Below are 16845 nucleotides of genomic sequence, written 5' to 3'. Positions count from 1 at the left end.
TCTTACTTGATGGCGCAGTGACGAGTGACTGGCCGCCAAGTGTCTTTAATATGCATACTCACATTGTCAAACACATCACAAAATAAAAACAGGTGACGCAATGTGAAATCTATTTATTTCTTAAAGCTGGTACTGTGAAAGAGATGTGGTCGCGACTGTGATTCACCAATGTCTGTTGGAAGAATAAAGGAAGAGTACACTGAAAACTGTAATCCCCTCAAACAGTCTTTGCTCCTGAGAAAATAAAATTCCATTTATGCGTAAGCACACTTAAGCTTTGAATGTTTCAGTATTTTGGGATTGTAAGCCAGCCCTCTTTTTTTCCTGAGATAGTACCATCCTACACACACACACACACACACACACACACACACACACACACACACACACACACACACACACACACACACTGCGGCCTGTTTGAAAAAGCATTAAAAAGGATCCCATTGCTCATATGTGCAGCTCTTTATCAGCTGATAATGCCTGTGATCCATTATTCATTGTTCTTCTCTGTCTGCTGCCAGTTGTAGCAGCTTGATGGTATTGATGGTGTGTGCGTGTGTGTGTGTGTGTGTGTGTGTGTGTGTGTGTGTGTGTGTGTGTGTGTGTGTGTGTGTGTGTGTGTGTGTGTGTTGAAACTCAACTTTGTGAAATTACATACTGGTCTGAGCAGCACTAGCCAATTTTTGATTCCATTTAATAGTAGTGTGGGAACTTTATTATGATGTAGAAGTCTTCACTGAGTTAAAGATGTTGTTCCCAATCCAAAACAGACCAGTGGAAAACATACCAAAACCTGACGTGCATAACTTACTGTAATTTTCACTCTGGTATTTGACATATTGACACACAGATAATGTTAATAAAGTGAGACCCTTCCTGACCTATAATTTGGCTGACTTGGGTCCCGGGTCAGGTTCCTCAGAGCCCAGAGGACCCTTAAAGACCAATCACATGCATCTAAAGTATAACAACATGTTTTATTATTACTGATTGCATTTAAAATGCTCCAAAAATGCTAAATCACGCTTGAAATTTGTGTGTGTCAGTGTGTGATTGTTACAAAAACAATGAAAACATGGAGAGAATAAAATGAATTAGTAGTCTGAGGTAAATCCAAGCACCTGATATATAATTTAAGTGTTCTTCTTCTTTGGTTTTAGATCTCATTAATTGGATTTGCAAGCTGTCTGATAGGTTAATTTATGTTCAAGGACATCTGTTCATCTGCAGAAATGACTGCAAACCAACATGTTCGCTGATCCACTTAGAAAGGTCTACGACAACACCAGAAGATGATTCTCAGTCAGATAGTTATAGACTGAAGCAGACTGGACACATACTGACATTTAAACAACTACAACTACTGTAGAGCAGCTCCATGCTGTAGCAGCTGCCTGAGCAGGTATAGCATTACAGAGTTTAAACACTAAACAACATAAAGACAAGTAAACACATTTCCTCTGGGAACCTTTTAACAAATTTGACAACCTGAGACACAAAACAAACAAAAGAAAAAGAAATCCTAATTTGCATTCACTGCAAGTTCTGAATATGGAGTGTGAGTAAAAGCAGCACTGGGAATCCAAAGCCAAAATGCTTGCTTCCTCGCTGTGTGAATTTCCTCCCTTAAGAAATACACAAATAAACAGTGTAGTAAAGCATGAACCCCTCAAAGAGCCTCCTGGGCTGTGGAGTCCCAGACATCCAATAACAACCATAAACCACACCCTTATTACTACATAGCAAAGCTAGCTATACGAACACCAGTACACTGTATGCTTTTATTGGCAACACGACTGACATTGGTAAAATTCTCTGAACAGGCTGTACATTACTGTAGATATGAAAAGCCAGGCGTGAAAATGAGAAACTCAAATGTACACATTATTTCAGAGGAAACATGAGGAGTTTATTGTTGTTTTGTTGTTTTTATTGTCTATCTGGGCTTCACTTGTGGTGTTGCAATATGATACAGGATTTGAAAAAGGAGCAGTCTGTATAATTTATCATCCAAGTAGTTGCCGTATGATGTATTTGTGTAGTTTGTTTATGCTCCTCATAAAGATAAGACTTAAAATGGTTGCACCTGACAGCTTTGAGCAACCTGTAAAGTAGTTTCTCAAAGAGGTCAGGACCCATGTTGGCTCGCTTGGTATGCAGACAGGGTTTTCAAATGACTTTTTACACTGAGCGGGTGTATCAGGTCCATAAATAGCCCTTTTTAAACAAATGCAAAGGTCGCTACCAGAGAAAAGGTCAAATATAATCCAAGAGGTCCAGTTTGAGTAATACAAACATGAGTTTTGGGGGTTCATCAGATACCAAACACTGCACAGTAGTTTAAAATACTGGGGACATTTCGGTCCCCAAAGGTAGCTGCAGAGTGAGTGCTCCTCGCGTTCATGCTGCTCTCCGGTACAGGCAGCTGTGGACCCAGACCCAGGGTGAGTCTGAGTGAGACGGAGGCACCTGCCCAAAGGAAGAGAGGCTTTGCTCGGTCAGGCTCTGAGATAACTATCTTGTGCTTAGAAGTGGTGAATTTACAGCTCACAGCAACTTAATACGATATAGTCTCTGGCATTTGTTTGATTTCTAGTGTCAGCAAAAAATGTTGCACATTTACAATCCTTCTTTACCGTAGTTAGCATGCATTAGCTCGGAGGGCTATCTTGGCCTGTTTATTATATAATGTGAACGTTGCTATCACCCTGAACATCCTGCCAAACCCTATTCCAAAATCTGGCTGTTCAATAAAGAGTCGCTTGATAGTCTATATGAAAAAAGGATTGAATAGTTGAATATCTGTATTGAACAGCCAAATCCATTTTGACTAACCAAATACCGTAATGCAGCTCTACTTTTTTGCTTGCAGTCTGAGTCTGCACCTCTGTTGTGCCAGTACCGTGTTCTCATTGAAATGAATGAGGACAGTGTGTTTTTTGAAGCAGTGCTCCGTACATGTACCAATGACCAATTAATTGACCAAGCCATTAATTTACACCAACTTAATTTTCTTCTGAGACCGGTAAGTGGTCTTATTTCCATCAAATTGAGAAAACACAGTTTTTTAATATTCAATATTTTAACTTTGGTGCCAATTATATGCTATCAATATCTACCTCCATTGATTTCCAACTAAGGTCTACAAAGTCTCCAACAAGCCTACTTTAGGTATTACTTTTTTTAAGTGTAAAGAATCATATGTGTGCAAAATGTTACTCTGACTAAGCATTAAGCTCATCCAGAGTAATGTGTGTTTGATAAAAAAAAATGAAGTTAACAAATTTGAAAAATATCACCAACATGTAAGCTCCTTCAGTGCATATGTAGACACAACATTATGGCACACAGAATGTAAATTTACAAAACAACCTAACAGTTGGAAATGTTTGCGACCTAAACACAGGTTGAAAAAAACTGCTGTGTACTGGTACTTTGGAAGATAGAGTAACAAACAACAAAACACAACCGTTAACAGCCACAAGCCATTACTGACAGCATGTCTAAACTAGTACAAGCCTGATACCGACTTCCCACAGCTTGTTCCAACTTTGCCTTATTCAACCTTACAGTGACCTGAAGCTGAGAAGCTGTTTAATCTGATAGCTAACACAGTGAGTCACAGTCATTCAGGGCGTCAGACAGTCTGCTGTTAAGGCCACTGTTATAAACCTGCATGTCGAGGTGAGATTCATCTATTGTTGGGAACTCATGTTATGGCACCACTTAACCCAAACACAAGCTGACCTCAAAGCAAAGCCAATGGAGGAGATGGAGAGACGTCTTCAGTTCTTTTAAAGAAACCTGATTTATGGTAATTAAAAAAAAGTTGTGTTTTCCTTATTCTGTCAGATAACTGGTCAAATATATGTTGTCACTTTTTTGTTAGATGGGAAGATCGTGGCACTCTCAATGTCTTTAGGGTAAATATGAAGATGGAGCCAGCAGCTAGTTAGCTTAGCTTAAGGGTAACAGCTAGCCTGGCTCTGTCCAAAGGTAAAACATCTACCTACCAGCACATCTAAAGCTCACTAATTAACACTTTGTATCTTCTTTGTTTAAAAAAAAACAAAAAAAACACGTTGTGGTTTTACAGGGGGATAAAAGCTAGACTATTTCTTGACCAGTTCCTGGAGTTTTTGTAGAGATGACGAGACTCCAGGCTAGCCATTTCCCCCTGTTTCCAGACTTTAAGCTAAGCTAAGCTAACTGGCTGCTGGCTATAGCTTCATATTGAAAGGACAGATTTGAGAGTAATGTCAATCTTCTCATTGAACTCTCAGCAAGAAAGCAAATAAGAGTATTTCCCAAAATGTCTAACAATACATTTTTGTTGCAGCTGTAATTAAACAAAATTGTCAAAACATCAATAATCAACAAGAGTTTTTTTGTTGAATTGATTAAATACAATAATATTTGGCTTTGTGAACGTGTCTAGGTGTAGATTTTCCATTTCAGTGGACACATAGTCCCTCCTTGTCTCCTTCAGTTAAAACTCCTTCAGATCAGAGGAGACTTTAAATCTATTCAGCTCACTGCTGGGTGGAAGATTTCAGCTCAGCGTCTACTGTTTCTGCCCCTCTGAATATGAAGGCTTTTCTCATGTCAACAAAGTGTAGGTGGAAGGTTAGGGAATGTGTGTGTGTGTGTGTGTGTGTGTGTATGTGTATGTGTGTGTTGAGTAATGACAGGAGGAATGACGGGGTGTTTGTGCTGCGGACTCCTTTTCCATTCAGCATGAACAAATGAGCCTCAGACAGCAAAAAACAATGTGTGTGTCGATTGTGTCCCTACATAAATGTTTGTGTGTGCCTGTACATAAGTGTGTGAATCATTACAGCTGACGATCAAAGCTGCCTCCCTCCTGGCTGAAAGACACGAGGCTGTGAACCTGAGATGATTAGAAGCCACAGGAAAACTTAACGAGGTGTCTAAGCCCAGGCGGCCGCCATCATTATGACTGAACACCTCGATGCTGTACGCCGGCCCAGGCGCCATAACAGGAAGACATGGGCGATGCCTTTCATTTACATAGACACAAACACAGGCCAAACCTGGCTATTAAACTCCAGCAGGTCCATAAACCCTTAGAACTGTGGGAGACCGGGTTAATTTCCTGTTCTTGTCTCTCCGAGGTCAACTTTAAGAGGATCCAGCCCCACAAAGAAGGTAGATGAACACCTGAGGGCTGAGCTTAATTTGATATAAAATATTGATCCTCAAAGACCCCTTCTAGTCTTCTTTTTCATTACTTAACATCCACTCTTCCAGGGAGATTTATAATTGCTCCAGGGAAGCAACCAAAGAGTATTTTTAGGTACAGCTCAACAGAGGACTTCATCGATTCATTCTCTTTATATTAGTTGGCTTCTTTACTAGACAGAAAGGTTTACTGTGGAGCTGCTGATCTCAACTGAGTCACAATAAAGTCTGAATTTGTTCAATGGGAAGACAATCATTGCAAACTTTGATTCCATTAAGCAATATGATTAAGGTTATTGACCCCAATCATTTGCCTCAGTTTCAGGAAACCATCTTTTATTCCACTTTGCAAATCAAAACATAGCATTGCATAATATAAAATCAAAATTATATTTTTGATATATCATATAACATAAAGCTTAACATAAAACTTTTTTCAGTGCACTTTGTATTCACGTCCATCTATTACTGCAATTCCGGTTGCATGACTTTCTTTATCATAACCTGAAGAATCTCCAAATGAGGGACAATGATCCACTAAAGCATTGGTTCCCAAACCAGGGTACGTGTACCCCCAGGGGTAACCGAAGTAACTTGGGGGGGACGTAGGAAAAAAATTTCAATTAAGAGTGCGGGGGGTACGTAGCTGGAGATTGAAAGTCTGAAGGGGTACGGGACTGTGAAAAGCTTGAGAAATGCAGCACTCAAAACACTTGAGGTCGAGAACAAGACGAAGCCAAGATCAGGAATGAACTTATTGGTTATTATCGATCGAGAGATGGCTAAAAATACTGTGCATTGACAATATAACACCGTATGTGTATTGTACATTGTATTACATTTGGGTTTAATTATATTGACCCATACAGTGGACTTTCAGGCACTTCTGTATTATGAAGGTCAAAGTCAGATATACCAGAGCAGTTTCCCAGTCATGTTTACGACTTGGAATCTGATGTGAAACTTCACAGGAACACTCCATAACATCTACCACCCTAACAGGTGCAACAAAACTAATAGAAAGATCAGAAAGATGTCAAACAAGAACAGTCTGTACATTCCCACACAGCCCTCAGATGAGGCAGAGTAACTGAAAACACCTGTGTGGGAGGACCATGGGTGTGTAGGGCTTTTAATGCGGCCAAGTTAAACGGTGCTCTAGTGATTTACTACAGTATGGCAACTTTATAAATTTGGGGAACTTGCAAAAGATGGGTTGCAGAAGCAGAGAAATCCTGACTTTAAGTCACTTGTATGGGTCATACTCCAAAAATCCTGCGTGCCACACTTCCAATTATGCAACTGGACCTCCAGTTTGTAATACAGACTTTCTACGATACCTTCGGAAATTCCCCCAGAGCCACAGAAGATATTATAAAACTCTGATTTTGAAAACTCAAAATGATATACAGTTACAGTTATCTCTGTTTTGACCTTGGTGTGAATCAGCACCTACCTCTATCTGGGAGCTGTTGTCTGTTTCCTCTGCAGATAGCAGGCCTGGAAAGCCCTCGGGCTCCTCCTGCTCAGGATCCTGGTCCTGCTCCTGACTGGCCCTGTTGCTGTCCATGTTACGAGGTTTTGGGGGAAGCCATCTCCTCCACCGGTGACTGTACAGCTTCACATCCACTGCTGCGTCCTCATCTCCTGCCTGCCCCTGCACGTATGAGTAACAGACCCCTGGGGAGACAGGAAAACAAAGTGTGATTAACAAAATAAAACATTAGTGTAGCATGGCTAAAAAGCCAAATCACCTTATTCCATATTGATACATGTAAAGTAGGTCACCACAAATATACTTTAATAAAGCATGCTCAGTCATTTTCCAATCTAGTTAAGTATATTGAACCCTGGAAGGAAAATCTGTTGCCATGTATTGCAAATTGGTGGGTTGTACAAGCAAAATAATTACATGGGACACTAATATTTGTACTTTCACTAAGGCAATAGTCAAATTACAAAGACAGGGACTATTCAAGCCATTAATCTTGTACCGCTTCCTCATAACTCACTGTCTTTGCAGACTTTTCTCACTGCTCAGGGGAGAAATCTCACTGCCTAAAACAGATGCACATTAGCAATGACTCAGCAGCCATCACACAGACCAGTGGGCCACAGTCATATACAATCATCAACTATCCCTGAGTCTGAAATGAGACGCTGGTGACGGGTGAAAAATGGTTCTGTGTTAATGTAAACACTAACTCGATTAACCGAGCCTGAGACAGACTGCTATATTCGGGGGAAATCTGCTGATTAAATTGAATCAGAATAAGGGAGAAAAAGGCCTCAAACTGAAATATAAGTTCTGTCCTTCCTTCTAGAGGTGGAAATAAAATTAATTATTTTTTTCTGTTCAACAAAATAAGCATCACGGTGCTCCTTCTGACTAACACCTAACCTGTTTGATTAAACAAATTCTGGTGTGTTCACTTTGATTGATTTGTTTGTTTAGATTGGTGTAAAAGCTGTTAAGTATCTGTCAAACCCAGATGCAAATCAAATAACTGGGCCAAATAACCCGACCAAGACCTCCTGAAAAGGTGGGTCTCTGTCTCAGTATTTGTATTGTGAAAGCTCAAATTCAAAAGCTAAACTACTAAATTCATCTGTTGATTTTGAACTGTCAAGGATGCCATTTTACAAGCAACGTACTGTATATATTATGCAAGGTAATTTAATAACCAGCCTGGTCACAGAATTCCGTGAAATGATCACAAACTGATAACACCGCATTACGTGGTGGTGGCACGGAATTTTCACACAATCCGTGCCACCACCACGGAAAACAATGCCAATGTAAAGTCAATGAGAAGATGACGTAGCATTATGAGTGACTACGGTAGCGAGCAGTATGAAAGCCCGAAAATCCGCGTAAGGAGGTTGGTTGGGGTGGTGGATGGGTCAAACACAGGAGACCGGGGATCGTGTCCCGCGTGTCACGTTCCCTAAACCCAACCGTAACCATCCCGTTCTTCTTTTCCTAAACCCAACTGTCCCGTTGTTGTCCCGCGTCCCGTTATTGTTTTCCTAAACCCAACCATCCCGTTCTTCTTTTCCTAAACCCAACCGTCCTGTTGTTGAAAACGTAAGCCCACCCACGACCTTTTCCTTAACTTAATGGAGCCGTGTTCATTTCATGGAATTCTTCCGTGGGCCCATCACGTAATTTTTTGCGATTCCGTGAAACTGCCACAGATTTTGAGTTAAGGGGCCGTGTTCATTTCACGGAATTCTGTGAGATCAGGTTATAATAACAATGGTCAATCAGAAAGTGAAAATATGTTAAAACAGAGTTATGTTGTACTTGTTTCCTCTTCAGTGGAGGAATGTACAGTAACTACAAGTACATTTACTCTAATAGTACTGTACTTAATACAAATCTGTACAAATCTGAGGTACCTTACTTGAGTATTTCAATTGTATGCTAATGTACTTCATAGAACAGTGGTTCCCAACCTTTTTTCCTTGGCGCCCCCCCTACTTATATCTAAGAAAAGCTGAGCCCCCCCTCCGAAACCAAAGTTGAGGTAACTCTCGAGATAGAGCCTTACTTTCTTTTTTGATACAGAGGAGTTATCAGCACTTTTACGTTTCTCCGCCATGTTTCATTCATAAAACAGTGATGCCGTGGCGGCAGGAAAAACGAGGATGATAGCAGCTAGCAGCTGACCTGATGACAGCAAGGGTCCCAGGTTAAGAGGTCCCGGAGGTTTGGCCTACTAAGTAGCCTGCCTACAATTTTAAGCGAGAACGAAAATATATAGTTTTTATACAGACGTTTGTATACATTATATATTCTAGTGTATTATCATAATTTGTATAACGTGCAAATTTTTTTTTACCTCAACCTCAAACCAGATAAAGACTTGCACATCCCCTGTGATCTTTGCTGCCCCCTGAGGGGTCCCCGGACCCCAGGTTGGGAACCACTGTCATAGAGAAATGTTGTACTTTATTTGGTACTTTTACTCCACTACATTAATCTGACATCTGGAGTAACTACTTTACAGATTCAGATTTTTACAAAAAACAAAACATACAATAAATTTATAAAACATGATATGGTGCAATAGATTAAAGTAGTATATAAAGTACTTAAAATGTGCTCCACCTCCACCAGCATCAGTAATAATATTCCAATAATATATGAACTCTCTGAAAGGGACTATTCTCCCCAACAAGTACTTTTACTTTAATACTGAGTACTTCTTCTATCACTGCTGCATTTAACCATGAAGTAGCATTCTCTGTATCACAGCTCTGATTCAAAAGGCTACAAAATCCTGCCTACCAGTGCATAAAATATCTATGATAAACTTTAAACCTGACAAAGAATGCATGTTCTCTGCTTGCTTAGATGGGTTTCCCCAAATCACATGGATTAGAGATGCTAAATGGCGTGTAGGTATGAATGAGAGTAGGCAGAGATGGTCTGTTTATCTGTTCGTCCTGTGATGGACTGCAGACTTGTTTCCCTGCCTTCAGATTGTATAAGCTCCTGCTTCCCATGACTCTAATAGGATTAAGCGGATAAAGACAATAAGCAATAAACTTAATTTTTATAGCACTCATCCAAACACAAAGTTTACAAAGTGCTTGCATGCTGTTGCAGCGATGCAAATTGTTTGGCTCTAGAACTGAAAATACTGCTGATTCCTCTACTATTATTCTATGTTGCTTCTTTTATGAGACAGAGGTCACTGGGTTTAAACAGCAGAGTTTTCCACTCCTTTCCCATCTTTCTCTTTTCTCTAATGCTCACATTTCTTCCTCCTCTCTCATCCTCCTCCTCTCTCTGGGCCCCCCGACCTGTGGTTCTCATGAGACGAGAAGAGAGCATGTGGAGGGGCTTTAGATGCTAATTCGCCTAAAAGTGGAAGCTGATAGATTCACTTTATAATGACCATTGGCAAAGCAAGAAGCGAAGAGACCAATCTGTGCATAGAGATGGGTGTTGATGTGCACTGAAATAATTTAACTGAGCAGAAGGCACAAGCACAAAGTATGAAAGGGGTCTGAGTGCAATTTGCATGTCTCAGCAAGACTTGTTAATGATTCTATCTTTAGTAGGCTCAACTACATAATGGTGCCTTTACAGGTCTCTCTAAAACGTAAAACTAAGCATAGAGAAGCAGTAATGTTTTATTCACCGCATTTTTTGAACAAAATATAGAAAATTTGAGGTCAGTCTAAATTTTCTGTTCTTTTAAATCAAGGCTCAAACCTTTTCCGTGTACCACTGATTTATACGAAATAAAATTTGGGAGTATTTGTTACAGGTGTCCGTCTCACACACGTCTGAGGGAACAGATAAGCCTCTATGTTAAACAATCTAGCTGTACAAGCTGTGCAGTAATGGCTCGTGTTTTACTCCCCCAATACATGCATAAATGCAAACGTTACAACCGCTAGCGGCCACAAATTCCTGAGGGTAGCTTTAAGTTAACCACAGACAAGGCAGTCTTTGCACAATCAAGTTCTCTTTCTATGTGCATCATATCGGTCTTGTTGTTTGGTGTCTGCAGCAACTCCCCTGGCCAACCATTCACTCACTGTCTCATTCTTACCATTAACACCACCTGACACTCGATCCCTAATGGTCATTAGTCACACCCACATTATATACTCTCATCCAACAGGCAGCGACACATCTATTTTCATCCTTTAAAGGATCTTTGTCAGTTACTCAATATACGATAGAAAGCTGGCCAACAGCAGATGCTTTAAAATATACCATGACAACAACATAGGGGCTGTGAATAAATGGCTGCTCTTTTCCCAGCATGTCCCTATGTGAACGCCCATGATGAGTCACCCTTTAAAGGAGCACATGCACCTGCATTTCTCTTGTGTACACTACCTTTGAGATTCAGAGGGAGCAAATTCTCTTATTATCCAGGGGAAACTCTGGGTCTTTTGTCAAGCATTCGGAAGGGGAATGAGGTCAGACCCCTGAGGGACACCTAAAATAACCCCACAGCAGGACAAGGCTGCTCCCCAGTGCGAGACTGTTCCTCGGCTTTTGTGTGAAAGGAAATCTTTCCCCTCTACTTTTCTTTCAGTGCGTCTGAAAGCCCCCGCATACCTTCGCCCTGACTCTGTCGAGCAGCCTTGTTGGCCGGACTCACGCCTGTCAACACCTCTGATTCACAAACACCAGAGGGACTGTAATTTGGTTCCACCTAAAACCTTTCAAGGACGTTTAGGAGGTCATAAAACCACAGAATAAAGGTGCTGTCTGCACCCCTTCTTTCATTCAGTCCCTGCTTGTTTTCCCCTCTTTTCTCTCTGTTCCCACCTGACTCAGTGTTGCTGACAGGAGACTGCCACACATGACTGGAACGTAGAAGAGGTGAAACGCTTCATTGCAATTGTGCATGCTAGTATGTGTGTGGCATGCATGATTTCAGCAGAAAAAGGGATACAAAAGTCACATTCCCCCACGGTTTCTTCGCCTTTCTATCTCTGGGTGTCAGAGTGCTTCATTTAGTGCCCACTGAAAGCTGTTTTATCAGTGTACCAGCAGACCCTGCCAAGCACGCTGGAGGACCTTCTTTCTCAGGCTCTGGGCAGATCAACTCAACACAGATTAAGTTGATGTAACTTTTGCTGAAACCCCCCAGTTTTTTTTCTGGGGGGCTTTCTCATTCTCAGTTTAGCTTCAAAACAACAGTAAAAAAATCACAGTTTAGATAATCTGTGTTATAAAAGGGCCTCTTGTTAGAGCAGAACTCAACAGATTCTTACATAAAGAACAGACAATGTGATTAAGTATTATACTTAATAGCTCCAGATCATGAAAGAGAATATCACAATTTTTCCTCCATTCAGTGTGTCTTGTTCTGTTCAGTAGCAAAGATTCATTGAGAACATTATTCAGGAGAAGCACTTCACACGCATGCACGCACACTGCGTGCACGCACGCGCACACACACACACACACACACACACACACACACACACACACACACACACACACAAAGAATGCCAGCAAATGATGCTCTCAGTAAAACCTACAGTACAATATTTTGTAATGGTTTTACAACAACTTTTCTATCCAGAAACATTGTTCATTGAACCAACTCTTGCAACTTGCAGAACTTTTGGCTGTACTCAGGAATGATTTGTTGCAGCAAAATGAATGGGTGTGTGTAACTGATGAAAATCAGTGACTGAATGTGGACTGCCTCTGATGCATTCATCGGTTTTTTGCATTAGTCTATTGAATGTTTAGTCTAGAAAAAAATCTAATCACAATTCCCAGAGACCAATATGACATCTTCAAACTGCTCGGTTTGTCTGACAAATGATCCAAAACCCAAAGATATTACATTCAGCATTATATAAACCAGAGAATATTATCTAATTCTCATTTTTGAGAAGCTGAAAATAGAGAATGTTTTACATTTTTTCTATTACAATCGGCTATCAATTCATTTTCATTCTGAACTGTCATTCATTTTCTGCTAACTAATTCTATCAACTAATTATTACTCAGCGTTCTAAGGCAGGTTGGTGCATAAAGAAGTGTTTGACACTGACACACCAACAAGCACTGTTTTCAATTTTTGGGTCTTCACAAGCCAAATTATGTTCAGGGTCATCTCAGGGCACCAAACACTGACGTTCAAAAATGCTGACAGTGTTACTGCGTCAGCCTTCTGATGCTAAAATGAAGAGGCAGATAAACTCAGATAATCATGTGACTGATAAGTTAATAAATTGGGTTTAACAGGAGATGGCTGCTGGTTTGATCTTGTGACGGACAAGATGAGAGTTCTTTAAACAAGCTTCTCTATCTCTCACTGTGTGTTAATAGATTACAGATTACATAGAGCAAATGAAATACAACTGCTTCATTTTCATATTAATTGAGTTATTTAAATGCACATCATGTGTGATGCCAATCCAACTTCAGACCCTTTAAATCTCTGTCGCCTGGGGTGGAGAGACACATTAACCATTACTCCACACAAATTCCAGACATGCAACTGTCTGAAATTATTATTCAGAGCAAAGTGTGCTTTCCTAACCTGCCGTAGCTTGCTTTTTACACATCCTCTTTTAAAAAACGAAGCCTGTCATTAGGCAAACACATAAAGTCGAAAAGCAGACTGCAGGAGAAAGTTAAACACAGGTAGACAGACAGGCAGCACCAAGAGATCCAGGTTCAAACAGTCCTCATAAGGTTGAGATGAACAGCGTGATAAAAGGGAAAATTAAACGTGAGATGCATCTAACTCTCACATAATCAGTGCATGAGACAAGTTAAGACAGAAAATGAAATACTGCTGGAGTGTGCACAATGAACAAAACCATTGTTCTTACAGAAAATTCAATGACTTTCCCTCCAGGCAAAGTCCTCCTGTCGTGAACACTCCATTGCACCAGAGATTTTGTTTGGCCAACAATTAGTCACATCTTTCCAAGTCAAAGCACTGCAACACAAACATCACCCTGAGGTTCAGATCAGGACTGCAAATACTGTAGAGGCGTGTGTCTCTTGTGCTTGTTGAGAATATTATATTGCACTATTTACTGATTTCTCACTTCAGTAATCCACAGGTGGATCAAGGCCTCCTTTGGGTTAGAGACAAAGCACAAAGACACATTTGAATTTCAGCAAAACTAACTGAATGTGCCACATTATCATTTAAACAGTTGACATTGAACTTTGAGCCTTCTATAACTACATCAGAAAGGTTCCTGGCAACATCAGAATAAGAGAACCAACCAGGGACAAAACAATCTCTGACACATAATGTGTGGCGAGCAGGCGCTCAAATGTATGGCGTCCAAATGAGAAAAGAGGCAGCTGTGAAACGGTGGACTATAAATAAAAGCCAATTTTTGAAGTTTCACAAGTGTTAATTACAAGCATGGAAGGTGGAGAGAATTCATTAGAAGGAGACTAATGTTTCGTTCGCTGTGCCTGGAGAAACCTGCCGCCTGTGAAGAGGACAGGTGTCAGGACTGCGTGTTAGAGGAAGGAAGGAGGCCAGAGGCAACGAGACTAAAGGGGAATTATGAAGTAGACAGTGTCCAGTTTTAGGTCCAGTGATTTTTAATCAAGGCTTTACCTTGAAGAATATAATTGTTATTGCTAATTTCCCTTCCGAGCATCTGCTGAACAGCTAAATACACTGGACACAAACTCCAAGCAGGCTAAGCCACAAAGCACCCAGGAACATCCTGGAGCACACAGTATCAAACCCCAAAACACAGGGTTTAAAGTGCTGAAGTAAACCATCATGGAGTCTGCTGTCACCACCGCGGCTTTCTTTATGTAATTGGTGGTTGTCTTGGCTCCGGCGTTGGTCAGTGCAGGAAGTGTATACAAAAAATGCTTTGGCAAAGAGACAAACAGACAGGCACACAGAGCTGCAGGCCGTCAGAAGGCAGCAGGATCACTAAGAGAAAATGTGACACAGGCGTTTAGGAATTCAGGATTCCAGTCAGGCACAGTGTCTGTCTCATATTTCAGGAGATTGAGTGATTGACTGCAGGACTATGAGGCGCTGCTGTTGGCTCTCACTCAACTCAACTTTGCGAATGAGCAGCTCGGCTCAGGAGCCCCGAGGCCTTGGATCGCTCTACCATGAGAGAGCTCAGGCAATGTATCACTGAACACCGGACCTCCTGTAACAGATTATGTCTCCTACCTCCAGAGCAGACCATTACCTGGGGTAATATTACTGTACTCTTACAGGTCACCGGCTAGCCAAAGCCGTCTTTGCACAGACGAAAGCCCAGCATCTCTCACCCTCTACCTAAATCTCTCTGTGAAAACACAACGTCTGTCCTTTCACTGTTCCCACAGTCCTCTTAGTGCTTGCTTAACAGACCTTACAAATGGAAATGGTCACATATGTACTGAAGTATAGAGAGGGATCGACAGGACAAGTAAAGTGTAACCGAAAAATCTTCACCTTTTTTAGTTTTGCTAAATGTCAAAGCAACCCAGTGATAGTTGTCTGTACATTAGTCTCACATCGCCAGACCTTCCTCAATACTGCTGCTGAGGAGGGTCTGGTTAGTCCACACAGCATTCTGGAATGGAGAGAAAAACATGCTCTGGTTTATTGGCATTTCTTTAAACCAATCACAATCGTCTTGGGCCGTGCTAAGCCCCGAACACAATGGCGGTGCCGCTGTAAATAGCCTCAGGAAGTTTTGGTGGAGCATGTGTACGTTCAAAAGGTCTTTTAGTCGTGCAACAGAAAATTACGATTGGACATATTTAGTTATCTGTCTCAATTTACCCTGCAGAGATCTGAGGAGCAGTTAACCATAGTCCTCATAAATCGACCGGAGTTTAGAATTCCAACACAAAGAAAGCGGATGATGGCGGACATCCGGCCTAAAAAGAGGGACATCCGGCAGAATTTCCAGCAGCACCTAAACAATCATAGAAGTGGAACGTCATCGATATAGACTATCTGTACATTAATGGGTACAGGGCAAACAGGAACTGCTAATAGCTTATTCAGCATAGTTCCAATGGTGCCCATTTGCCAAAGTTCTAACAAATGTAGTCCTACAAAAAACCAGACCGTCCTCACCCATAAAACGACAGTATAGGTCAATTGTGCAAGCAGCACTGTCATATTAATAAGCTGACAGTGTCATTTGTCAGCTTATTCATCTTTTTAAATTCACAAATTTCACAATAAAATGTGAAGAAAAGAAAACTCTTTGCATCCAGACACCATTATCACAACCGCTTCCGGGGCTAAATTACAGTCATTTTAAACATATTGATCAGCCTGGGTGCTTTAGTGATCGATCTAATTCTGAGACACAACTCAGAGTCCATATGTAAGAAATAGCACAGCTGTGCCAGGCAGCGCCGCTTTAACTGAAGATTGATTCCCTGTAGTGTGGACAAGCTCGTTCCAAGGTGTGTGGATGTGTATGCACGTGTCTGCAGCGTGTTCTCAGTGTTTATGTGTGACTTGTCCTGCAGGTGGAGATTGATTGTCTGAGTGCTGGTGTGAGTGTATTAACTGTGTTTTTTTCCACTTGTATTTGTGGGCAGAGGACTACAGGCGAGGCCAGGCGGGGCCCTTGGGCCTGTCTTCATCGCTCCTGCTAATCCATCAGCATCAGAGAGCCCCTCGCCCCTCCACCCCGCCAAACCTCGCCACACTTAAATGTTCTCTAAGTGGACCTGCCATTTCCCACAGAACCAGCTTTATTTGTGATTTCCTTGTCTGAATGTGTACATATGTTTGCATATTTCTACAGCCCAAACATTTCCTCTAATAATAACTTTGCTAGCTGTTTTGAATGTACTGTAATTTTCAGATATTAGCTGTGGGTTCAATTATTCAACAAAGGTGTTTACAACCCACATGATTGTCCTTGGCCCCTTCACACTTAGCTGAACTCTCTTAACTAAAAACCTTCCCCATGCCCCCCTTCCTTTGCCGACTGTCTGATCTGTTTACTGTACCATTAAAGAAGACGTGTTTTTGATTGAAGTTTAATCTTGTATTGATATTGCTAGCTTCAAGAATCAGGCTCTACCTTTTATTTCTCAGCTGATATGAATTTTCTAATGTTTAGTCAGTGATGCCTCCTCCTTTTCTCAGTACAGTGTGTGTACTAATCCATCATGACAAATGCGACCAATAA

The 16845-nt window shown here is 41.1% G+C and overlaps 1 protein-coding gene across 1 annotated transcript in view; it reads right to left on the bottom strand.

Annotated features, from left to right (window-relative positions):
- Nucleotides 1–16845, bottom strand: part of plxdc2b (plexin domain containing 2b) — a 96524-nt gene that overhangs the window by 54130 nt on the left and 25549 nt on the right. Inside the window, exon 2 of the mRNA XM_078281201.1 lies at nt 6662–6885. Within this exon, the coding sequence (XP_078137327.1) occupies nt 6662–6885 (224 nt within the window). The remainder of the gene's footprint in view (nt 1–6661; nt 6886–16845) is intronic.

This window comes from Sander vitreus, chromosome 22 (assembly GCF_031162955.1).
Source record: "Sander vitreus isolate 19-12246 chromosome 22, sanVit1, whole genome shotgun sequence".
Classification (NCBI taxonomy): domain Eukaryota; kingdom Metazoa; phylum Chordata; class Actinopteri; order Perciformes; family Percidae; genus Sander; species Sander vitreus.
This window is presented reverse-complemented; position numbering and strand designations above follow the sequence as displayed.